Genomic DNA, 27,055 nt, shown 5'->3' with positions numbered 1-27,055 from the left:
AAAGCATCACTTCAAAAACATGATTAACTTATCAGTTTTAGCAAAGTCAGGCCAGCTGAGATGACAAGTGAATTACACTTACTCTCTTACTGCCAACTAAAATGAAGGCAGGTGACACTGGGTGACTAGCTATGAAATGCATTTATGGATAGCTACTAGTCACATGGTCCAGGACACTGCTGAGGAGCCTATAGCCCAATTTTTCCAGAGTACTGTTTTGTTAGGTGAGTTGCTCATAGTGCATATGTCCCTCCATCCATCCTCAACCCTTTTTCCCATTTTGCACATGGGGTCGAGGTGTCACTTCAGCAGTGATAGTCATCTTGAGCCAAGGTTTACATATCTGGGTGGCTAGCCCTGTCATAATAGTTCATTTCTATCAGTCACTCACGCACACACTCTCACCTATGGCCAGAGTGTCCAATCTACCTACTGCATGCATTTGGAATATGGAAGAAAACTGGATCACCCGGAGAAAACCCAAGTAACCACAGGGAAGACATGCAGACTCCACACAGAAGGCACCCCAGCCGAGAATCGAACAGGAGAACCTCTTACTGTGAGGCGACAACACTAACCGCTGCATTGCTCATAGTCAATACTGGGCAAATAGAGACCTAGGGAATCAAACACTGGACTTCCAGAAGCAGCTGGATAACAGCTATTAATCTTAATATTGTGTGTTAACTGTCAGACTGTTGGCGCAAAATAAACATAAGGTAAACCAAGCAGGTGATGATGCTTACAACTCTAATGTATAGATTTAAATCATTCACTACTGCTTTCAAATATAGGCATTTAAAGTTAGTTTGAGATGTGGAGGAGACCTAAGCTTAGTGATGGACACACACACACACACACACACACACACACACACACACACACACACACACACACACACACACACACACACACACACACACACACACAGGACCGAGGCCCAGTCAAATGTACCCAACCAAAACAAATAATTACCTAATAGTGGTATAAGCACTACTATACATTTCTCCACTGTGCCCTTCAATCATTTAATTTTCAAATGTTTATTTATGTTATAAATGTTTATTTATATCTTATTTACTCTTGGAGATCAAGTGTATGTCTTTCAGTAGGTCTCTCCCAAAACTGCTATCTGAAACTATAACTGTGAAAAAACTGCATGGGTTTCCACATAGCAACACACACACATACACATATGTCAAGACACTGACATGTACAACAAAATGAGGGTATTTAACTTTAGACAACTTTTATCAAACAGAAACTGCCAAACAAATGTGCAAATGCAAGTAAAAACCCAGAAAAACACAGTGTGTAAAGTATATATTTACATATATATACATGGAAGTTGTGGACATAGCTTTCTGTTTTGCTTTGTAGCATACATGCAGTCCATAAAGTTGTGTTGTTTAATGAGTTACCTCTAGTAAAATATACTCTCTCCTTTCTTTTGCTGTCATACTCAGGAGGGTACCAAATGGCGCTCGGGTTCGTACCATGAGCTGTGCCCGTACTGTGCTGGGGTTAAGAGATCCTGTCAGCTGGTACTGAATGAGGCTGTCTTTTTCAAAGGACCACTCTGGGAGGGCTTCAGTACAAGGATGGGGAAAGAAAGACAGAAAAAAGACAAAATGAGAAAAAAATTATCAGGCAAGCAAACAAGGCATTTTAGACGGCTCATTATTTTCTGCTACAGAATTGTGAAATGCTATCGAACAGATACTTAGGGAGTTTCAATTAGATAAGGACATGCAACACTGCCTTGCTCCACAGGAAGCTGGACCACATACAGAAATGCTGGCAATCTTTCCTCAGTGAATGCAGCCAGCATAGTCCATCATGCAGGCACTATGACATAGTCAACAAACAAGTTTGGCACAGCAGGAAATATTCCTTAAATAGACAATGGAGGAAATCATACAACAAGAGCAAGAACTGCCTGGAACCTGTACTGGGGAGGAGCTGTGAGCTGTGATGTGGTTTGTATGAGCCAATCATAGATAATGGCGTCTGCTGATTGCTTCTGTCTTCTGCAACACAGTGACAGCAGTTCATCTGTATTGATAACAAACAAAAACAGATTTCTTGGAAGAACTTTTTAGGTGACAGAAGGATATAAAGACTCTTGGCGTTTCTCCCATTTGGAGTTAAAACCCTTCCTATCGGCATCAGACTTGAGGCAATGAGGATGAAGTTTTTGTAGTGAATAACTACTTTCTACATCCTTCCTTCCTTTTAATACATGCAGTCTAAAGCTTAAAATCCAGAGCAAAACAACATATGTGGCCATAAGTGAAATCTATGGTGCACACTAATAACGTGTCAATAACAAACATTTCCTCAAACGGTCTGTTAATTAATGCACATTTTGAGAACTGCAGTGTTTGCTTAATGCTGTGTTTGATATACTCAGTTACAGGAGTTATTTATTCTCACTTCTTGTTGCTTTGTCTTACTGATATTTTTCACTCACGCTTAGCCTTAAGCATGTTAAATAAGCATGAAGCTGGACTTCTAAACATAGCGCAGGGAATTGTTTCACCTGGAGAACAACGCAGCCTTGTTATGCAATGCTAGAGGTCGCAGGTTGTAGAAGATGGAAAAGTTCAAGAATGTGAAAGCTGGAAAAAGGATTGTGATGGGGTGAGGGACAGGCATCTGCATTTACATTAGCTAAACTTGAGTGGACTCTGACTGAAGGTCTTCTTTTGGCATATCTATACATTCAGACATCACAAACCACTGTTGTATAACTCACATTAATTTGTAGCAAGTAAGACAAGGGAATATGAAAACAAATCACTGTTACTAAACTCAGCCTTACCCGCCTCCGTGGTACAGCAATCTGATTTTAGGCAAAAAGTAGAAATGCTGGAAGCATTTTTAACCTCAGCTGGTACCTCCTCCAAAACAGAGGAACAAGTGGAACAGAGGTCTATTTCTTGGACAAATTAAGTTTATTCTTGTTGGAAAGGATGGTGTAGCTGGGTGGTAGTTAGTTAGCACCACTGAAATATGAGTGAAGGGTACAGGGTCCAAAGGAAAAGAGGAAAAAATTAATGTGGCAGAGAATAGTAATAACCCATAAAAAGGAGTAAGAGACATATGGAAGAAAATGCAATATGCATAACAAATGCTTTTGGATAGCCTGTCTTCAGATAACAAAGCAATATTCTCTTCAAAGTAACAGTGCAATACAACTGCAAGTTAGAAAGATTCCCAGAAACGACAAACACAAGTAAACCATACTGAAACTATCGGATTAGTATCTTTTCCATGGCCATTCTAAAAAAAGAAGTGGAAAAAGGGTAACTTTGAAACTATAAAAGAACTGCTGACTTCTACTATTTAACTCTGCTACTGTCACTCAGCATGAAACAGGAAAGGGATACTTTTGTGCAAACTTCAGCGTGTTTAAATCTAGGAACACTATGAGGGGAACCCTACTAAAATTACTCTACTCCATGTGGGAAAGGGAACTTTTAGTTTAGAAGACCTGAATTACATGGTCTTTGTTTGGCTATAACCTACATGTAGTCATATTAGAGAATCACTGCAAAGACCTTGTCAAACTTATACTGAGGTAATAGTGTGTGATTTGAGGAGACATAGTTTGTGTGCTTATCAAAGAGTAGTTAATGATCGATGATATCCAGGCGTTTGATTTGTGTGACTTGTTCTATTGTGTTTTATCGATATTATAAGTTCATAGGTGTGTTCTCAGGTGTGTACCAGGCTAACGACCAATAGGGCTCTTCTATTAACAACTTTTTATTAATTTTAAAACAAAGATTGTATACAATTATTTAGAGATAAAGAGAACAAAAGTTTAACTATTTAAAGATGTCCACAACAAAATCAAATATTTAAAACTAAATCGTTAAAATTTATCAAGTAAATCACTTAAGTCTGACCAAAATCTAAACTGGCAAGTAATATTCAAAGTTCTCATTTTGGCAGTTGACAATTTTTTTTACAGACATTTTTTTGCTAAATTAATGAATTCAGTGAAAGAGTAGCTTTACATTTCCAATTCTTTGTGACTGTTTTTCTTGCTGTAACAAAAATGGACCAAAGGAGAAGTACCTGCTCCCTAGGAACGGAATCCGTAACTGGAGCATTAAATAAGGAGAGGTACCTGTACCCTAGGAACGGAATCCATAACTGGAGCATTAAATAAGGAGAGGTATCTGCACCTTAGGAATGGAATTCGTAACTGGAGCATTAAATAAGGAGAGGTACCTGTACCCTAGGAATGGAATCCATAACTGGAGCATTAAATAAGGAGAGGTACCTGTACCCTAGGAATGGAATCCGGAACTGGAGCATTAAATAAGGAGAGATACCTGCACCCTAGGAATGGAATCCGGAACTGGAGCATTAAATAAGGAGAGGTACCTGTACCCTAGGAACAGAATCCGTAACTGGAGCGTTAAATAAGGAGAGGTACCTGCACCCTAGGAACAGAATCCGGAACTGGAGCATTAAATAAGGAGAGGTACCTGCAACTTAGGAATGGAATCCAGAACTGGAGTGTTAAATAAGAAGAGGTACCTGCACCCTAGGAATGGAATCCGTAACTGGAGCATTAAATAAGGAGAGGTACCTGTACCCTAGGAACGGAATCCGTAACTGGAGCATTAAATAAGGAGAGGTACCTGTACCCTAGGAATGGAATCTGTAACTGGAGCATTAAATAAGGAGAGGTATCTGTACCCTAGGAATGGAATCCATAACTGGAGCGTTAAATAAGGAGAGGTACCTGCACCCTAGGAACGGAATCCAGAACTGGAGCGTTAAATAAGGAGAGGTACCTGCACCCTAGAAATGGAATCTGTAACTGGAGCGTTAAATAAGGAGAGGTGCCTGCACTCTAAGAAAGGAATTTGGAACTGGGGCATTAAATAAGGAGAGGTACCTGCACCCTAGGAACGGAATCCAGAACTGGAGCATTAAATAAGGAGAGGTACCTGCACCCTAGGAACTGAATCCGTAACTGGAGCATTAAATAAGGAGTGGTACCTGTACCCCAGGAACGGAATCCGTAACTGGAGCATTAAGTAAGGAGAGGTACCTGTATCCTAGGAATGGAATCCGGAACTGGAGCATTAAATAAGAAGAGGTACCTGCACTCTAGGAAAGGAATCCAGAACTGCAGCATTAAGTAAGGAGAGGTACCTGTACCCTAGGAATGATATCCATAACTGGAGCATTAAAAAAGGAGAGGTACCTGCACCCTAGGAACGGAATCCATAACTGGAGCATTAAATAAGGAGAGGTACCTGCACCCTAGGAATGGAATCCGGAACTGGAGCATTAAATAAGGAGAGGTACCTGCACTCTAAGAAAGGAATCTGGAACTAGGGCATTAAATAAGGAGAGGTACCTGCACTCTAGGAACGGAATCTGAAACTGGAGTGTTAAATAAGGAGAGGTACCTGCACCCTAGAAACAGAATCCGTAACTGGAGCATTAAATAAGGAGAGGTACCTGTACCCCAGGAACGGAATCCGTAACTGGAGCATTAAGTAAGGAGAGGTACCTGTACCCTAGGAACGGAATCCGGAACTGGACCATTAAATAAGGAGAGGTACCTGCACTCTAGGAAAGGAATCCAGAACTGCAGAGTTGAATAAGGAGAGGTACCTGTACCCTAGGAATGATATCTGTAACTGCAGAGTTGAATAAGGAGAGGTACCTGTACCCTAGGAATGATATCTGTAACTGGAGCATTAAAAAAGGAGAGGTACCTGCACCCTAGGAATGGAATCCATAACTGGAGCATTAAATAAGGAGATGTACCTGCACTCTAGGAAAGGAATCCAGAACTGGAGCTTTAAATAAGATCAAGGGGTTAGAAATTATATAGTTATCTGTCCACAAAGCTTGGACAAAATTTCTAAATTCATCCCAAAAAGGAGTTACTGTTTTACAATCCAATATCATATGAAACCAGTCTGTGTTAGAGAGTTCATTACACCTCCAAAAATTAATTTTCTCATAATTATATATTAAAGCCTCTTTATGTGTAGTTAAAAAAAGCTCTGTGAAGAAATCTCCATGTATATATTTTCCAATAAAGAGAAAAAAGTAGACTTTTCCCACAGATTCAAAAATTAAGCATTTATCTTCACAAGAAAAGGCATTCTCATTAATCTTAGTTGAGTAATTTCAAAATAATTAATCTGTGGAACCAAACTCTTCTCTTATTATGTTATAAATTATTGATATATATGATTTATTATGAGTTACTATTGATTCTGAAAAGAAAAACTCAAGCGTCTTTGGAATATGTTTTGTTTGAAAATCCATGGAGATTTTGATTTTATCACTAACATATTTTTTACAAGATTGTATAGTCAACCAATTATAATTTTCTAAACAATGTCTTGCAAGAAGATAATCTGTATGATGTGATTTATTTCTGATTAAGAATTGATGCCAAAAGATTAAATTTGCATCTCTAAGGTCTAGCATTTTGTTTATATTCAAAGATGTCCTTCCATTCATATATTGCAGTATTCATAACAGGAGCGCGTCTGCTGCAGGCTGCCCCGAACATACGGCCAGTATACAAAAGTCTAAAGCTACTGTAAGGTACGTGCAGTATCACACATAGGATCCTTTCCAATGTCGATCATAAAGTGACATTGCGTATATAGCAGACGTCAGCACGTACCATCCTCAGAACTTTTCTGCTGCTAGTCTGGTCTGAATGTCTTTTCTGGTCATTTGCTTGTAAGCGAAGTTGAGAATTCCAATTCAGTTGTGTCCCATTGGGGTTTTTTCTAACTTTTTTATTTTTTTTTGTGCTACTGTTGTTTGCTGAGGTTACATGTCATCTAGGAAGGACAAGTGTCAGTGTGGAAGGCAAATTCCACATAAGGATTCTCATGATCTGTGGCTCTTTTGTCTAGGCCCAAACCATGACCATACATCCTGTGCTATTTGTAAGGCCTTTGTCCCAACGACCCTTATAGTCATCTTACTTCTCTTAATCTATATCTAGAGAACCAACATCTTAAGCATTTAGCACACTATGGTATGGAAAGTACTTCATGTTCTTCAGGGGACCCTGTTCTGAAGAAGGCCTGAAGGTTCTGCTGCTCCTCCAATTCTGGACACCCCCCCCCCGAGTCCAATGTTGGCCTGGAGACCTGTTCAGAGGATGCTGGTGATTCTTCCATGGGTACTGCTGTGGAGGTCACAAAGGATTCTGCTAGCACGTCCTCGGGGGATATGCAGATGTCCACTTTGGACATAGGGGGAGAACCCAGGCTCATCATCTCTGAAGGCCCTCGAGGCATTATGCAAATCCTGGTTCGTGAGGAGGTCCCTAGCAATATTGTCGAATGTAGGCTGACATTGGGTCCTTTGTCCTTCCATCTATGGATGCTCCACTGAAGAAGAAGCAGAAAACTAAGCATTCTTCCCCTTCTCCTCAGGAACAATCCACTGATTGGCAAGCCTTTTCATAAGGACTGTTTAAAACCTTCATGACCCTTAGGCAATTCAGAGGAGTTTTTCTTCCTTATCTTTCCCTTTCTCCAGTTTCTCCCCAAAAAGGATCAGAACTGAGGATTCCTCTGATGAAGATGATTCTTCTGGGGATGAGTCCTTGGCATACTCTGCCCAGATGTCTTCTCCACTGGGATATGCTTCCCTAGAGGAGGAATTAAATGGAACTGACTCTCCAGGGGAAGATATTACCTTTGGAGAGACCATTGTAGAGATGAGAGAATTTTTCAAGAGGGGCTGCTCACAGGTCTCAGACATACAAAAAAGATATTATGATCTTTTACAGATGGATTCTCTTTCCCTATCTGCAGTACCCCCTGTGCTTTCAGCTTTCTTGGATGCTTTCTCCTCTGCTACTGAATGTCCACATTCACAACCTCCTGTCTATAAAAGGCCAGACAGGTTCTAGAAAGTGCCAGAGGATTGTACGTTTTTGTTTAAGTGCCCTTCTGCAGACCCAGCTAAAGTCCTAGTGGCTGCAGATAAGCTCTCTAAGCTATTGCCTTCTACCTCCCTTCTACCCTCGGACAAGGAGAGCAAAGTTATGTAGAGGTTGGGGGAAAAATATATACTTTGGCCATGCTGGCTTTTTAGGGCCATAAGCTAGCAGACTCATGGCTAAATATTCCTTAGCCCTCCTTTCTCAAGCCAGTAAGCTCCTTTCTGAGCTTCCAGACTCTAACATTAAATCCTAGATTACTTCCATTTTAGGTTCCTCTGCCCAAGTGACACGTTATTCCATTAAGTGCAGCTATGATGCAGTGGATGCGTCCGACTCTGTCCTTCGGAGATACTCTTGGCTGAGACTCCAGCCACTGCCGGATGACATCACAGCTACAATTATATATTCTCCTCTATATTCCAAGGCTTTGTTTGGGTCTGCAGCTGCAGAACTTTTAAGTCCTTGCAAGAAAAGGGCAAGGAGCTCCAGGACCTTAAAAATATATTTGTGTCACCTGTTCCAAGATTTCAAAGGAACTTTCCATCTAAAACCACTTTTGTTAGGAAGCTATCCAGATTTCCTTCTTCGAAAAGTAAAAGTGGTGCCAGAAAGCCTTATTCTGCCAAGTCTACTTCTACTACTCCTGCTGCTCAGAAATAGCACTTTCTGAGCAAGCCAGGTAGTCTGTGTCTACCAACTATTTGCAGTCCGACCCCTCTATCCTTATGTCTATCCCTGTCCCTCTCTGTTCATAGTTCATAGTTTAGTACTAACCTAACTGCCCCCTGCGTAGCCATTTTTTCCAGCCACTATCCCTCCTTGTGAGACTCAAACCCTGCACCTTGTGTTTGTAAGGCAAACACCTTAGCCATTAAGCCATGCTCCCAAGGAAACAGATCACCCAAGACTCCGGAGTTCTTTCCATTATCCTCAGAGGATACTTTACGGTAGGGAAGACTCTCCCTACATTCAGGGGTATTCCACAGCCTCCATAAAATTAGTCGACTTTCTTTCCTCAGGTGATTCACACTTGCTCTCTCAGGTCACCATTCAAGAGGTTCCACCTTCCCAAAAAGGAAAGGATTTCTACTCCAGAGTGTTCCTAGTTCCCAGAAAGGATGGTGTTTGGAGACCCATTCTAGATCTGTCCCATCTAAAGACCTTCATAAAGGCACCGTCATTTCCATGCTTTCCTTAAACACTCCCTGCTTCATCTCATTCTTCCACAGGCCGTCATGGTCTCACTGGACATCAAGGACACCTATCTTCACATGCATCCTCTTTTCAGGAAATGTCTGTACTTTGCTGCTGCTTCCTCATATTTTCAATTTTTTGCCTTTCCTTTTGGTCTATCTATGGCACCAAGTGTCTCCACAAAATGCTTAGCTCCTGTCATTGCCTATTGCAGATTCAGGGGTATTCAGATTTTCCCTTACCTGGACGACCTCCTCCTCCAGGCTCATTCTCCTAACCTACTTCTTCAAAACCTTTAGTTCACAGTTTCCCTTCAGGAAAGGCTAGGATTCACAATCAATTTCGAAAAGTCCTCTCTCATTCCTTCATAGGACCATGTCTTCCTAGGATGCAGAATTCAAACAGGCAAGATGTTGGCTTCTTTACCTCCCTAGAAGGTCTTGTCTCTTACCACTTACTTTCAAGCTATCATTCCACTCCAGTCCCTGACTGCCAATGAGTTCCTTCATCGGCTGGGCTTCATGGTGTCCACTATTCCCATGTTACCTCTAGCCAAACTTCACATGAGGAGACTCCAGTGGTATCTCAGGTCATTTGGATGCAACATGATCATCCTCTCAGGTCATTTGGATGCAGCATGATCATCCTCTCAGGTCATTTGGATGCAACATGATCATCCTCTCAGGTCATTTGGATGCAGCATGATCATCCTCTCAGGTCATTTGGATGCAGCATGATCATCCTCTCAGGTCATTTGGATGCAACATGATCATCCTCTCAGGTCATTTGGATGCAACATGATCATCCTCTCAGGTCATTTGGATGCAACATGATCATCCTCTCAGGTCAGTTAGATGCAACATGATCATCCTCTCAGGTCATCTAGATGCAACATGATCATCCGCTAGATTTTTTGATTCCTCTGCTTCCCTGATTGAAAAAGGAATTAGAGTATTGAATTCAACAGGTTACATTGAATCCAGGACTTCTCCCACAAGCCCCCCTCCATTTCAGGAGTTGTTCCCTGAGACCTCAGATGTGAGATGGAGGACAACCTTTGCCTCTTGGAAAGTTCAAGACGTGTGGTCTCCTTCCCAGATGAAGGAGCTCTCATTTTTGCCCTGCTAACCTTTCATTCTCTTTTTTCAACCAGTTCCCTTAAAGTCATTCACAGACAACACCACAGTTCTTTGGTATGTCAACAAGCAGGAGGGACCAAGACATATCCCCTGTGCAGGTTAGCTCTCAAGGCTTGGGAGTTGGCAACTCAATATCAGCTGACTCTTCAGGCAGTTTACAATCCTTCTAGTCAGAATGCTGTAGCAGACACATCGAGCAGGTCCATGACTCACTCCCATGAATGACTGCTGCACAGGGATGTGTTTCTGGACATTATCCACTGGTGGGGTATTCCTCAAGTAGATCTGTTTGCCTCCTCTATAAACAGACAACTTCCAAAGTTTTGTGCCAGAATTCCCAGTCCTCAGGCATGGAAGATGGATGCCCAATCCTTCTCTTTGAAGGGGATGTTTCTCTATGCATTTTTCCCATTCCCCCTCCTTCAGAAAGTTCTGTTGAAAATTCAGCAGGACCAACCAAAAATCTTGCTGGTGACTCCCTTTTGGCCAAGACAGCATTGGTTCCCCATTCTTCTGCATTTAGCCAAGGACAATCATAACAAGTTCCCACATGGGATGGCTCTACTCACACAGGACAAGGGATCTCTAATACATCCACAAATCTCAACCCTTCAGATAACACTGTGGGTGACACTGTTTTACACTGTTTTGATTCCTTTCAGATATGAATTTTTCTAAGGACTTGCTACAAGTTTGGCAGGAGGCCAGAAAACCCAATACTAGGAAATTCTACATTTCCAAATGGAAGAGTTCTTGCATCTGGTGTCTTTCCAAAGACCTACAACCATTGTCTGTGGACATTCCAGTGGTTCTGTCTTATCTGTGTGAGTTATTGAAGACTGGGTTGTCATACTCTTTGGGGAAAACTCATCTCTCAGCCATTTCTACCTTTCTGCATATGATCCCTCCTTTGGCTTATAGACTGGAAGTCATACTTTTCTTGAAAGGCATCCTTCATATCAGAACACCAAGGAAACCAGTTCCTCCTCCTTGGGATTTAAACTTTATCTTGGAAAACCATACATTGCCCCCATTTGAACCAGTAGTTTGTCTTTCATTCAGCAATGCACTTGGAAGACAGTACTTCTTTTGGCAATCACTTCAGCCAGAAGGGTATCAGAAATTCAGGCCCTTATGGCTTCTTCTCCTTTTACTGTTTTTCATAAGGATAGGGCTTCCCTACGCACTAATCCCTACTTCATGCCTAAGGTGGTGAATGAGTTGTCACTTAATCAGTCTATTAACCTACCCACTTTCTTTCCCTCTCCACAATCTTCTAGTGAGAGGATCTGCACACCTTAAATGTGCACAGACAACTCAGATTTTATTTGGATAAAACCAAGTCTTTTAGGAAGTCTGACCATATCTATATTCCCTACCATCCCAGGGCTCTGGGCAGATCTGTTTCCAAGCAGACAATCTCCTCCTGAATCTCTAAGGCTATTTCCTTTTGTTATGTGGCTCATGGAAAAACCCTTGCTTCTCCAGGTAAGTCTCATTCCACTACAGCTGTCTCTTCTTCAGGTGCTTTTTTCAAGGGTCTGGATACTTCTTCTGTCTTAGAAGCAGCCACTTGGTCTTTTGCCCATACCTTCACAAAACATTACAAGTTGGATGGTATATCTAGATCTAGAGCTGGTTTTGCAAGGGCTATTTTTCAGGGGTTGTAGAGAGTGCTACTGCCCCTCCTCCAACTATTTCTTCTGCATGAGCTTTGGTATTCTCCCTCATGTTATGAACACTTCATCATAAGAATAGAAGGACGTAGAACAGTTGTTTAAAATCTTACCATAACCATAGATGTTCTTCTCTTCCATGTTGCAGTATTCTATTCCTCCCCTCTCCCCCCGATGCAAGGGTGTTTCTTTCCTGGATGTGTGTTTTCTCAGTTTATCTCAGGCTGGTATTCTTCCTGGGACATTCAGTTCTGAGGATGGTATGTGCCGACATCTGCTATATACCCAACGTCAATTTATGACCAATGTTGGAAGGGATCCTATGTGTGATGTCGCACGTACCTTACAGTAACTTTAGAATTTTGTATACTGGCCGGACGTTCGGGGCAGCCTGCAGTGGACTCCCTCATGTTATGAATACTGCAACATATAGAAGAGGTTATGGTAAGATTTTACACAACTATTTTTCCCAAACAGCCGACAGTATTTCATATAGGGAACAATAAAAACAATAAATATGTAATTATATAATTAGAATTCATGAATCTTTTAAATTTATAAGGATGTAATTAGTGAAGGAGGAGGCTTTTCATTTAAACATAAGTCTTTCAAGATCTAATAAAATTTATTAATTCCAAATTTAGAGAAAGATTCTACAACATAGCTGTTATTATTTATTAATCTTTCATGAGTGGATTTTCAAGTGGATTGGTAAAAGGAATTTAACCATAGAGATATTAATTTCAGAATTATGGATTTGGCATATAATTCAACATTTTGAAAACTTAAGCCACCTTCTTGTCAACTTTTAACATGCCAGTCAAATGGGGTCTACATTATTTTGTCAAAATGCCAAAATATCGAATCTGACTTTGTTGACTCTCACAATATCAAAGCCGCAGTTCAACGACTCACTGGAACTATGAAGACTTTCCACAGTAAGTAACTGGTTGTGTGTGAGATTGAGATTGCCAGCATCTTCTGCAGTATTCAACCTGAAAAAGTTCAGATACTGAACCTGCAAGGGAAGGAGTTACTCAGAAACAAAAATTCTACTATGATAAACCAGCTAAGACATCAACCTATGCTGACAGTGGGAGAGACAGTTTGAATCCAGAATCTAGCACTTGGACCAAAAGAAAGCTGTTGTCATTCAATGCTAATACACCAGGGTCCTGCACTGTCAAAATAAGAGAATGTATAACCCTTAGAAGGAAGAGAAAGTGTATCACGATTTAGCAAAGTGACCGAGAAACTGCTTACAAGGGACTGTTCAAGCAGGATATGTTGCAAATATGGCAAACACAGATTGTTTTGGAGTGTAATTCATATTTACTTCTGAATCGTGATTGCGTACGGGGAAGTTCCTCACTTGCTGGACCCAATGATGACAATCTACTCGATGATGATGACTGTAGAATCACTTGCTGAACCCGATGATGATAATCACCTTAGAATCTACATCATTTACTAGTGACCATAAATTACCTAGAGCTGGTAGAATTATTAGAAAACAATCCATAGAGAATGATTATGCTTCATGCAATGACAGCACGATCTGAGTCATAAAACTGTTGTTGTGTAACACTGCAAGTTTCAAATACATTAATATTACTGTATATATTTTATACAAGTATCTACCTCAAAAGGAATGATGCAGGTATGTTATTTGACACCTCTGCTATACGGTACCGTTTAGTACCATCTATACTATATGTATATTGTTTGTTAAACAAAGCATTAAGCTTAATGAGAGTCATGTAATATGCCAGTTGTAAATAAATCTTGACATCATAAAACAAATGCTATATGAACTTTGTAACTTAGTCCTTTACAAAAGATTATTTGCAAAACTTATTGAACATATGTGCCCCTAAGGGTTTTCTCTGTGCACTTTTTGCATGTGCTTAAGTGGGAGATTACTAATTTTAAAAGCATGTTAGGGACTATAGTGTATCCGTGAGCATTATCAAGGCGTACAGTATGTGGGCAGATGGGCAGATGATGAGAGCAAAAGAGAGGGGCAGTAAATGAGCATGTCTTGTCAGTATCTGTGAAGACAGAACACACCCAAACGAAGGAACAGAAAAGAGCCAACGCCAGTCCATTAAAAGAATAAAAGGTCGAGAAAAATGCTTCAAACATAAGTGGGAACAGTGGGTTACAGAAATATACAAGTAGAAGGAAGCTTAGTCACATGACTGACTACTGTTTTAACAAATCATGAATTTAGTATATCAGAAAAGGAGAGAATGGCTGCATATAATTTCACACCTTAGGATTTGTAAGACGATATAAGCCAAACAAAAATCAAACAGTCTGCATGTTTGATGTATTTTTGTACTCACTGTTTGCATACTATGTACACTAATCAAATATAAACCTTCAGTTTAGTGGAATACTGTCCTTTGCATTACCATTTACAAAATGTTTGCATTTATGCCAAGGTCAGACTACTCAATACCTAAAATTTCATAACATACACTTAAATGAAGTCTCTTATATATTCCTGCCGATGCCTTACCTTTCTCGCAGTTGTGCCCAGCATACCCTGGATGACAGTCACAGCTGAACGATCCCCACTCACCAAGGCATGCACCATTCTCACCACAGGACAGTTTGCCAGTACTCTGACATACCTCGTCAGTCAGTGCACAGCCTGGGGCACCATTGAGGGACTCAGCAGGGCTCCCTAAGTCATAGATCTGGTGGACAAGGAAAGAAGCATTTAAGTTCATTCAGACTGCATTCTTAGTTGTAACACTGAATGGCTGCTAGCATAAACATACAGCTGCACTTTACTGAAAGATAAGTTCTGCCCATAACTAAATAGATGAAACATGCAACAAAAGGTCAGCCTGGAATAAAAACAATATGACATGTCAATGTATTGCATGTGTTTGAACCTTGTAAACTTTGTCTCTTACCATGCTATCAATAGCTAGATTCCTTATGCAACCTACAAATCCCTCGAAAAATAGTTTTGAGTCATGGTGAGCCTGTATCTCCTTCACACCCCCTAGTTGTAGGGGTTGGTACACATTAAGGAACCTGGAGGAAGTGTAAAAAACAATAACGTTAATCCAGACTGTGGTAGCTCACTTATGTGCAATTATGAATGTTTAATTTGACATTTATTGCTTACTATACAAACTTTATTCAATAGGGTACCTCTAGCTGGCCTGTCCCTTCCCAGTTAATAACCTTTCCCTAACCAGCTTGGAAGTTCTCCTTAAAGGTTTACATTATCATATTTCTTGCAGAACAGACATTTGCCTTTGAAGTAAGAGGAGCAGGAAGTGACCAAGACCACAATGGGAATTCATTCCGTGTCAAGATCTGCAGGACAGGTAGCAACAGTGGATTGGTGAGCTGTGTTCTGGCAGTAAGAGCTGCTTCCATTTTTACTGGCAAAATGCAAATGGACAATGATCTCAAACAGATGAAGCATGTTACAGAGTATCAGCAGTGGACATGTGCATCTGTCCCCTACCCCTCCTACTTGAGCTGGCTGAGTCTGTGTCCTTGCTCATCATCGAGAGGCTAAAGTTGGCTCAAACTTCTATTATTTTCAGAGGGCACACCTTGTCCTTACTTTGCTCAGTTCACCCCTTACCAGCTTCCCTACAACAGCCTGGATCCATAATTGAACATGTGTGAGAGCAATACAGTTAACAGTAGTAAGGTCTATAACAGTACACTGAATGTCAAAACACCAAATGCCATTCAACTAAAACCAAATGTATGAAAATAATTTTTATGGAACTGTTCTATGCAGGAGGACATCTTCTGCCCCTGCACTCACTTTGAGGGGGAGGGATGTATACCCACACCATTCTGCTTATAAATGCTTAACACAAGGTCACATGGCCTTAAAATAAGACAGATATATGTTTTTTTGGCCACAGACCAATACATTTTCATTTACTACAAAGTTGTGCAACCTTGAGGTGAGAATGCATTAGTATGGGGGGGTTATAGAGGTACTTGCCCCCCTTCAGAAATGTATATAAATACGTGTTTTTAGATGAACTGTCACTCAGATAGTTTTCAGCTGCTGGATTTCAGTCAAATGGCATTGGGTGTCTTGGTATTCAGTTTAATGTCATTGATTCAAATTTGGCAATTATGCCAAAAATTAACACCTGCTGATGTAACACTTATACGAGATAGGTTCACAACAGTACTTCACTTGCCTCTCATTTCCTGGTGTTCTCCCAGATACTTCACACATCAGTCGGTTAAACTCATTCCATCCTGCCTTGTTCCCTTCGCTCTCCTTCATAGAAGCAGCAGAACAGTGGTCAAGAGTCAGGTATACAACCTAATACAACAAGGAAAAGAAATCAATGTGCTGAACAACAGAGTTAGGTACACTGTCTAAGGCAACAAGGGTAAGTAATCAATGTGTTGAACAATAGATTCTGGTACACTACCTAAAGTAACAAGGAGGAATAATCAATATGCTAAACAAGGTTGTCTGCAGTACTGTTTTAGGACAGCAAGGAGGAGTAATCAATATGCTGAACAACAGAGTCAGGTCAGTGGCATATTAAGTGTATCCTGGGCACTGGACTGTTTTCAAACAATGGACCACCTTTCACGCATTGTTATGACCATGCATATGTCCATACATTCTTCTGTATTCACCTTCCTGGTTGTCTTAAATTATATCTCTTGTTCAATACAGCAACATTTGTTAGACTGTGTTTTAAATTTGTACTTTTGAACATTTTTCCAGTAAAGGGTGAAGTAAAATGCATTAACCAATAATGAAAAATGTACCCATTTCACAACGACGACAGAGCCATTCTGGGAATTTTTTTGCCGGTGTGTGGGTGAGGTGATCAGTTGGGTAAAGCCATAAAGGTTTATAGAGTAGCTAGGGGTGACAGTATTAATCCAGTCAATATTCATATCCCCAAAGATGATAGTTTCATAGGGAATAGATATAGAAATCCAAGAGAGAAACTGCTCAAGTATGGGAATGTTTTTACCTGGGGGTATATAGATCTCTGCAATGACAAGTTGTTTGTGTTGATTTTGTTTACAGGTTGCTATAAGTATTTCGGCAGGGCAGAAATCAGGGATAGCTATTCGGGGGGGGCATGGTCAGAGTAGAGTATATCTACTCTTCCACCCTTTTTTTTTTACTTCTATCCAGTCGAAGAATATTATTATCTGGAGGGAGAATTTTACAGTTTGTAATATGAGTTTTAGCCATGTTTCAGACAGGGCAAGTATATCTGGGTTATACTGAGAAATCCAGGCATGAAGGAGGGTGCTTTTATTGACAATTCTTTGTATATTCATTGACAAAAAATATAGATTTTTTGGAGGCTTGTGATCATCAGTTATTTGTGAGGCAGTTGGAAGGGGGGGTGCTGTATAAGTATGGTTAGAGTGCTGTTGGCAAGGGCCTGGGTTGGGGTGATAACCAGATAAGACTAGTATTGTCCTTTGAAGTATTTGTAGGAAGAAATATTTGCAAAGGAACTGATGTTTTGTTTTGATGAGAGGGTGGGCATTCGGTATGTACAATACTTTGAACTTGTGAAATGATATAGTAGAATGGTTAAAAAGAGGGAGCAATAGGGGTGGAGTAGTTATTTGTATGGTGGGTAGTGGGATAAGAGGGTGTGGAAGATGGAGTGGGAAGCAGGTGAGCACCATGGTAAGTGGTTAGAGCTTTAGAGCTGAAAAAAGAATTAGAAAAAGGAGGGAGAGAAATATAGTTTTAAAAGGTACAGCCATGATTTAGTTTCAGGTCAGAAAGAATTTAAGGGTTTGTTTGTTTGTCTTTTCCCGGTTAGGGGTCGCCACAGTGGAACTTCAGACCGCTAACGATTGGCAGTAGATGTTTTTTTTTATGGTGCTGAGTTGCCAGCCCGACGCCCAAACTTTAGCGAAGGCATGCCCATTCACGCATGTCTTTCGGAGGCCACTCGACTGTGGGGAGGACATACAGACTCCACACAGAAGGCACTCCAGCCGAGAATCAAACAGGAGAACCTCTTGCTGTGAAGCAACAACACTACTGCTGTACCACCGCAGCTTGTCAGAAAGAATTTAAGGGTAAAGAATTTATTTAAGGTTAGGAGAAGAAATCAGGATTGATTGAAAGAGTTTTATTAAGTGAGTAACTGAAAGAGTTAATAGCAGGTAAGGTTCAGGTGAAGGGGAGTGGGAGTTACAGTTAATGGTGATGCGAGTTAAGAGTAGAGGAGTAGGGATGTCTATTGGCTAGTGTGAAGGAGGGGTAAAGCAGGTTTAGGTATAAAGGAAATGAGGTCAGGGGTGGGTGTGAGGGTAGGGTAGGGGAGTGGAGTAAGCCCGAATGCAGAGAGGGCGAACAGTGCAGGATGAGCCAGAAAAATGGACCAGGCCAGCTTACAGGAAAACCAAGCTCAGTCAATTCTAGGTCGGTGTATAGTGGTATCTTTAAAGTACCATAAATGTAAAAAAAAAAATATTAGAAATCACCCCACATAACTCCCCACTACATTATTCCCCGCTTCTCATATTCCCTAACTATCTCATCTCAGTCACCACACTGAACTACATTGCTTCTTATCCACCCTTTTCTTTTCATGTATTTACTCATAACTACTATGTTGCTATTATCTTGCTAAGATACCATGTGAGGCTCTTCACCATCACTGTTATATTTAATATGTTAGCTAATCTATTTGTGAATAGTCATTAATGAGTTTCATATTTCTATATCTAAATTCCACTAGAAACTGTATTTTATTCTATGTAATACCTTGTTCATTATCCGTATTATAACATGTGAATGTATTGTTTTATTTGTATAATGTTTTAGATACTGTTTTCATGGAGCTTTTCTCCCCGGGACTCCATTGAAAATGGGCTCTTCCTGGCCCAATGGACTATCCCAGTAAACAAACTCTAAATAAATAAATAAATGAATAAATAAAATTTCTCTATTATCTTTCAGTTCTTTTAATTTTGTTCTGTAAGCTGGAATTCTATTATGTGAAATTAATCTATTTACTTTAATATTTATAGTAAACGCTATAGCATTATGATCTGACAGGGGACAATATGTTATTATACATTTAGGTTCATAGGTTCATACGTTCATACTAGGCTATCTGCCCTAGGGCATTTATAAGCCCAGCCAGAGTGTGTTTGGCTTTCGCCACCCATTTTAAATGAATTTTGCTATGCCCTTTTTCGAGGTTAGTATACTGTGCCTCTGTCTAACAGTGACACAGAAGTGATACCTGGGGTAAACCTACAATCTCCCATCCACTCATCAAGATTCCTCTTGAAGAGAGTCAATGAGGGACTCTGCCTAACCTGTACTGGGATTTTATTCCAGAGTGAAGGGAGCCTCTGGGTTATGAATCTGTCCCTCCAGGATGTCCTATTTATTTCAGTGCTGAGGTTCAAGTCTCGAGCGTAGCTCGATGGGATTTGGATTTTCTGAGGTGCAGCATGTCCATTAATTCCGGGTTGGACATGGCTTTATACGTCAGGCACAGATCGCCTCTGAGCAGGTGGTATGCCACTGAGTAGAGCTGGAGTTTCTTTAACCGGGCAGCATATGGCATCTGTTTGAGCCCTTTGATCCTCTTGGTGAGGTACTTTTGGGGTCTTTCCAGTTGCTGCAGGTGTCTGGTAAGGTACATCCCAAAAGGGGCATTGTACTCAATTATGGGCCTGATGAGGGATGAGTAAAGAGGCACGATGACCTCCCTGATCTAGATGTGAATCCCTTCATGATTAGGTGGGCTATATAAAATGTTTTTCTAACCACTTTGGCCATGTGGTTGTCAAATGAGAGATTGCTATCAACTTGGGTCCCCAGGTCCCTAATTACTTCTTCTGTACTTAATGGATTACCACCTATGTGGTAATTTGTGGGCACTTTGTTTTGCCAAAGGGATGACTATACACTTTTTGGCATTTAGCTTGAGGCCATGGCTCTGGCACCAGTTGTCTGTTTCTATGAGGCCCTATTGGAGGATGCTTGTGTCGGCTGGAGAGTCAATTATGGCGCCCAGTTTGCAGTCATCTGCGAACTTGGTCAGCCACAGTCCTTCCGTGTTGGCCTGTACCTCCAAGAAATATATACCGAACAAGAGAGGTCCCAGGACTGAGCCTTGTGGGATGCCACTTGTAACTGGTTTGGAGTCTGACATGGCTCCATCAATTCTAACCATGTGGGTTCTGTCCTTGAGCCAGTTTGCAGCCCATCTAGTGACATAGGGGTTTATATTTAAGCTGGTGAGCTTATCTATAATGCCCAAGTGGGGTATTGTATCGAAGGCTTTTGTGAGGTCCAGGTAGGCTGTGTGGACCACCTTCCCCTCATCAATGGCCTTGGTGACTGTTTCAAAGAAATCGACCAGGTTTAAGAGGCAGGATCTGCTCTTAACAAAGCCGAACTGGGTAGGATCCAGTGTCTGTAGGTCTCCAATATCTTTATTTATGAGGTCCATGATGATCCTTTCCATAGCTTTGCAGACCAAGCTAGTCAGGCTTATGGGGCGATAGTTTCCAGGATCCGTTGAGGCACCACCTTTGTGGAGAGGGACCACGCCACTCTTTGGGTACATATCCTGTAGTAAGGCTGACATTGAACAGTAGTTTTATGTTTGGGTTTAGCTCTTCTTGGAGTTCATGTAGGACGCAGCCCGGGACACCGTCTGGTCCCATTGATGATGTGTTTTTTGCTTTGGAGAGGGCGGCTCTTACCTGAGCATCTGAGATGTCAGGGGGGCAGCACAGTGCTGGGATAGATATTTGCCCTTTTGGTGGGGAGGGGGGGAGAAGTTTGCACTGAACCTGTCAGCTAGGATGTTGGCAATGTCTGTGGGTTCGGTGTATTTTTTGTCATTTTGGACTAATTCTGAGCATATCTGGGAATTCCCACCCAGGTTCCTGACATAACTAAAGAAAGCCTTGTGATTATCCTTAGTGTCCTGTGCAATTTTTCTCTAAGCTGGCCTTAGACAATTTTATGAGTGCCCATAGATTTTTGCTAATACTGATCAAAGATGCCTTCCCTTTTGGGATTTTGCTCTATCATGTAGTAGCTTCCTCCTTCTATTGTATAGTTTGTTTATGGGGTCCACCAGACAGGACGTCTGCCTTTGGAGGATTGGGTCTTGGTTTTATTTGGGATTGCATGATCCATGCATTCCTGAAGGTGTTCATAGAATGCATTTATAAAGGATTCTGCAGTCTGGGCCGTATTTTCCACAGGCCCGGGGGCTTTGAAGGATTCCACCTCGGTTTTGAGGAGTGTGAAATTTGCTTTAGAGAAGTTTTTCACTGTGGTTTTCTGGGCAGGGGGTGGGGTCGGGATGTGAATATCCAGTGAGATTAGTTTATGGTCTGATCTTACCAGTGAGGGATACACTTCTGGTCTGGAGCATAGAGTCCCCATGTTGGTGATGATCAGGTCCAGTATGTTTTCCCTCTTGTGGGAGTGGTAACAAGTTGTTCCATAGCATTTGAGTTTATAAATTCTAGGAACCTTTGGGCTAGGGTGTTGGAACTAGAGTAATGCTCCCAGTCTATGTTTGGGTAGTTGAAGTCGCCCAATATAATGGTGTTTGGAGAGACCTTCATATTTTCCAGTGTTCTCATGAAGGCCGAGTGGGGTTCCTGGGTTTGGGAGGGTGGTCTGTAGCAGGCTATAAACTGGAAGGCAGTTTTACCCACTGTTAGTTGCACATGGATAGTCTCTGATGCTTCGTGCTGTGACACCAACCTGAAGGTGTGGGTATCTTTGACAAATACCTCCTCCTTTTGTGGTTCAGTCCAAGTTTTGAGGCCGAAAAGCATGGTATGAGGTATAACCTGGTAGTGCTGGGGTGGTCTCGGGAGCCTTGAACCAGGTTTCTGTTACTGCACAGATGTCGATGTTCTCCATGCTAAGGAGAGTTTCGAGTGTGTGCATCTTGAGGTTTAGACTTCTGGCGTTGAGTAGCATTACTCTTAGTTTCTTATCCCTTGTGATACCTATGGAGGTGGGTTTGTCTTTTGAGCCTTGCCTAAAAAAGGCACTATAGGGGTGGCAAGAGCCTTTGCCAATATCCGAAAGCCCAGGGGTGACAGGTGCAAGCCATCCCTAGCGAAGCATCGTGGCTTGTCGAGCATGTCATCCCAGGCTGACAGGCATTGGATCCCCTTTGAATGACACCAATACTTAAGCCAATTGTTGAAATTGATCATCTTGTCTTCATATTGTGGCATCATTCTTGGTGAGGGTAAGATGCTACTCAAGGTTAGAAGTCAGTTCATTAGAAAAAAAACTTTATCTATTTTAGTTTGTGTGCAATATCTATTATTGTCAGAAATGGAAAGCTTGGGACTAGAAACCATATATCAACATGCATATGCTGAAAATAGATTTATAACTACCTGTAATATTATGCTCTATAGCAATATAATAACAGCTATAAATGTAAAAATGTGCTGTGATGCAATATATATATATATATATATATATATATATATATATATATATATATATATATATATATATATATATTCTTAACTTCAGCATTTGATAGGATCATACATAAAACACTGATCAATAAATTAGAACAATTGGGTATTTATGTACTCATGATAAGACAGCTGCTTGGCTTACAAATAGGAAGTGGCAAGTATCATATGTACAGCAAGTAACAGGTGAAATTCTAGGTTACATCAGAGTGCCCCACAGGGCTCTGTCCTAGGCCCATACTTGTTTAGGTCATAGCTTTCATGTCTACTTTTTTCATCTGAGACATTCTACAGTTTGTATGCAGATGACTTGAAAATGGGTAAACTAATTACATGCATTACAGATATGGCATGTCTGCAAAAGAACTTGACTTAATTAAACGTTTGGGTACAGGAGAATAATATGCCGATTAATATTACTAAGCATATAAGATTTTGGAGACATACACTGAAGGGTGAATATTTAATACAACACACAGCGACTGAAATGTAGATTTAGTTAAGCACCTAGGAATCTAGGTAGACCCAGCTTTGAGCTTTTCTAATCATATCAATCAATTGGCTAATCATAATTATAAAACTACAGGTTGTATACAAATAGTTATAAATTATGGGAAGTCAAAAATGATGAGAGGATTGTTTGTTAGTTACATTAGATCCAGACTTGAGTATGGGATAACAATATGGAAACCTTATAACAAAACAAGCATAAGTAAACTGGAAAGGGTACAGCGGACTATATCAAGGGCATCTACGGACGTAAAAAATGAAGCTACTATGAAAGACTAAAATATCTGAACTTGTAAACTGTCTCATATTGACATTTAAGAGGATACCTCATTCAGGTATATATGGCTTTTAGAGACAACTCACTCTGGGAATGTTTGAGGTTACGAAGTAGAAAATCATCAGACAACCTACGTAAAAGCTTAGATAAGAATGAGAGGTGTACTTATTGATTCTCTGAGAGAGTAGCTGATGCATGGAATAGACGATCAAATTGCATTAAAGCAAGCAAGTGCTAGTTTAAATATTTTTAAGAACAACCTGGACACTTATGGGAATAACTGTTTTGATATATCAGCAGCATAGAAAGGTATTATTGCCTGTGTCTGAAATATTCATATGTATGTATCAAGTAATAAGCAACAAGTTTTACTGCATATAAATAAGCTGCCAAGTGGACCTCTTGAGCAATGTATACAAATTACTGTAAAGCTCAGATATACAGTCATTTTAAGTATTCACCAAAAATGTAATTCATCCCTACTGGAACTGTTAAGTGAATGTTCATTATGCTGCTATTTTGATGAGCTTATAAATGTTGTCATGTTCTGCTTACAGATGTTGCAAGCTGTCACTAAACCTTAAAAAAGTATGAAATGTCACATGGGCTGTATTGCTTCATAAGTAATAAATTTGGAGGTATGGTCATCTTCAAAACATTTAGTGTATGCCAATTATTTTACCTGCTGTGCTAAATAAGCATTACATGCAGCAAAACATTCTATTTTATTGTGTAATTGATTATATGAATATTAATAGTCAGTTCAAATATTCTGGCTAAATGGTGGCCCAAGTAACATTTAATAATATTGAAATCAACCTTAGAAGAAGCCTGAGTTCACTATAACCTCTAGTTACACTTTATCATGCAAGTGTACATTGCTAAATTCTTGTAATTCTTGTAATTCTCTGAGACTGTGAACTGTGGGCCTAAGGCACTAATAGTTAAATTGGCAATGTGGCTTCCAATGCTACGCTGTTCAATAATACAGCATTAAAACATAGTGGCATGTAGTATAATACACATATATATAAAAAGGAGACAAATAAATCAAAAAATGTAAAAAGTTAGGTATGCTAAAATATCATGTCATGGGCTGCAGGAAAAATCCTACTTACATCTAAATACTGAAAACATAGTATCTATGATCTAACAGGAGATGAAATTGATGCATTAAATAAAGTGTTACTATTACAGTATAATATCACAAATGTATCAAACCACAGGAAGTGATACTATAGATACTATTATCATATGATATCACAAATCACACATTCCACACTTACTAATACTATTATATGATATCAAAAATTACACAAGTGCCACTTCTTAATACTATTATTACATAATATCTCAAATCACATTGTCACCACTTATTAATACTAGTATATGATATCACAAATTACACAGGTACCACTTATGAATACTATTATCACATAATATTACAAATCACACTGTCACCACTTATTAATACTAATATATGATATAAATTACCACAGGAATTACTTGAACAGCATACTGACTACTCTATGCTAATTGAGTTGTATGGGCATTTAATAACAAACACACTGTCACCACTATTAATACTTGTGACTGCAAATGAGTTATCACAAATTACACAGGTATCACTTATTAATAGTATTGGATTATATAGACTGTGTGTTATTGGAGCAGTGGTGATTCTTTGTATTTACATTATTAATATTATTATATGATATCACAAATTACACGGGTACTGCTTAATACTATTATCATATGATATCACAAGTCATACCATCACCACTTATTAATACTATTATATGATATCACAAATTACACAGGTACCACTTATTAATACTATTATCATAGATATCACAAGTCATACCATCATTACTTATTATATGATATCACAAATTACACAGGTACCACGTATTAATACTATTATCATATGATCTCACAAATCACACTGTCACCGCTTATTAATACTATTATATGATATCACAAATTACACAGGTACCACTTATTAATACTCTTATATGATATCACAAGTCACACCGTCACCACTTATTAATACTATTATATGATATCACAAATTACACAGGTACCACTTATTAATACTATTATCACATAATATCACAAATCACACTGTCACCACTTATTAATACTAGTATATGATATCACAAATTACACAGGTACCACTTATTAATACTATTATCATATGATATCACAAGTCATACCGTCACCACTTATTAATACTATTATATGATATCACAAATCACACCATCACCACTTATTAATACTATTATATGATATCACAAATTACACAGGTACCACTTATTAATACTATTATCATATATCACAAAACACACTGTCATCACTTATTAGCATTAGTATATGATATCACAAATTACACAGGTACCACTTATTAATACTACTATTATTATATATCACAAGTCACACTGTCACCACTTATTAATACTATTATATGATATCACAAATTACACAGGTACCACTTATTAATACTATCATATATCACAAGTCACACCATCACCACTTATTAATACTAGTATATGATACCACAAGTCACACCATCACCACTTTTAATAATAGTATATATCACAAGTTACACATATACCACTTAATACTATTGTATGATATTACAAATTACACAGGTACCACTTATTAATACTATTATATGATATCACAAATCACACCATCACCACTTAATACTATTATGATATCATAAATTACACAGGTACCACTTATTAATACTATTATCACATAATATCACAAATCACACTGTCACCACTTATTAATACTAGTATATGATATCACAAATTACACAGGTACCACTTATTAATACTGTTATATGATATCACAAGTCATACTGTCACCACTTATTAATATTATTATATGATATCACAAATTACACAGGTACCACTTATTAATACTATTATATGATATCACAAATCACACTGTCACCGCTTATTAGTACTATTATATGGTGTCACAAATTACACAGGTACCACGTATTAATACTATTATCATATGATACCGTCACCGGTTATTAATGCTATTATGACATAATATCACAAATTACACCATCACTACTTATTAATGGTGTTATCACATAATATTGCATATCACATTGTCACCACTTTTTAATGCTAGGTATATGATATCACAAATTACTCAGGTACCACTTAATACTATTTTGAATGGGCGTACCTTCGTTGAAGGTTGTGTGTCAGAGCTGGCAACTTGGCACGTTAAAATCTACTGCCAATCATTAGCAGACCGGAGTTCCGCTGTGGCGACCCCTAACCGGGAAAAGCCGAAAGACACAACAACATCATATGATATCACAAACCTTCACTGCTTATTAATGCTATTATCACACAATATCACAAATTACACCATCACTACTTATTAATACTATTATCACATATCACAAATCACACCATCATCACTTATTAATATTATTATATATCATAAATTACACAGGTACCACTTATTAATACTATTATCACATGATATCACAAATCACACTGTCACCGCTTCTATCGTATATTACAGATCACACCATAACCACTATTATCATATGATATTACAAATCACACTGTCACCACTTTTTAATAGTATTATCACATATCACAAATCATACAGTCACCACTTATTAATGCTATTATATGATATCATAAATTACATAAGTACCATTTAATAACACTATTACCACATGATATCACATATTACACCATCACCGGTTATTAATACTATTATACTACAGTCTCTGTGTCTTAGGTTTTATTTTTCATAAACTATAGGAAGTTAA

The 27,055-nt window shown here is 39.4% G+C and overlaps 1 protein-coding gene across 1 annotated transcript in view; it reads right to left on the bottom strand.

The window, feature by feature from the left end:
• Positions 1-27,055, bottom strand: part of LOC122797630 (neural-cadherin-like) — a 796,015-nt gene that overhangs the window by 124,992 nt on the left and 643,968 nt on the right. The window contains exons 25-28 of the mRNA XM_044066174.1: positions 16,166-16,293; positions 14,897-15,020; positions 14,494-14,674; positions 1,422-1,588 (exon numbers count right to left, since the gene is read on the bottom strand). Coding sequence (XP_043922109.1) covers positions 1,422-1,588; positions 14,494-14,674; positions 14,897-15,020; positions 16,166-16,293 — 600 coding nt within the window. The remainder of the gene's footprint in view (positions 1-1,421; positions 1,589-14,493; positions 14,675-14,896; positions 15,021-16,165; positions 16,294-27,055) is intronic.

The sequence above is a fragment of the Protopterus annectens genome, chromosome 3.part1, assembly GCF_019279795.1.
Source record: "Protopterus annectens isolate FY-2018-M chromosome 3.part1, PAN1.0, whole genome shotgun sequence".
Lineage (NCBI taxonomy): Eukaryota > Metazoa > Chordata > Ceratodontiformes > Protopteridae > Protopterus > Protopterus annectens.
Note: the sequence above shows the minus strand (reverse complement) of the source record. Positions and strands in the feature narration are given on the sequence as shown.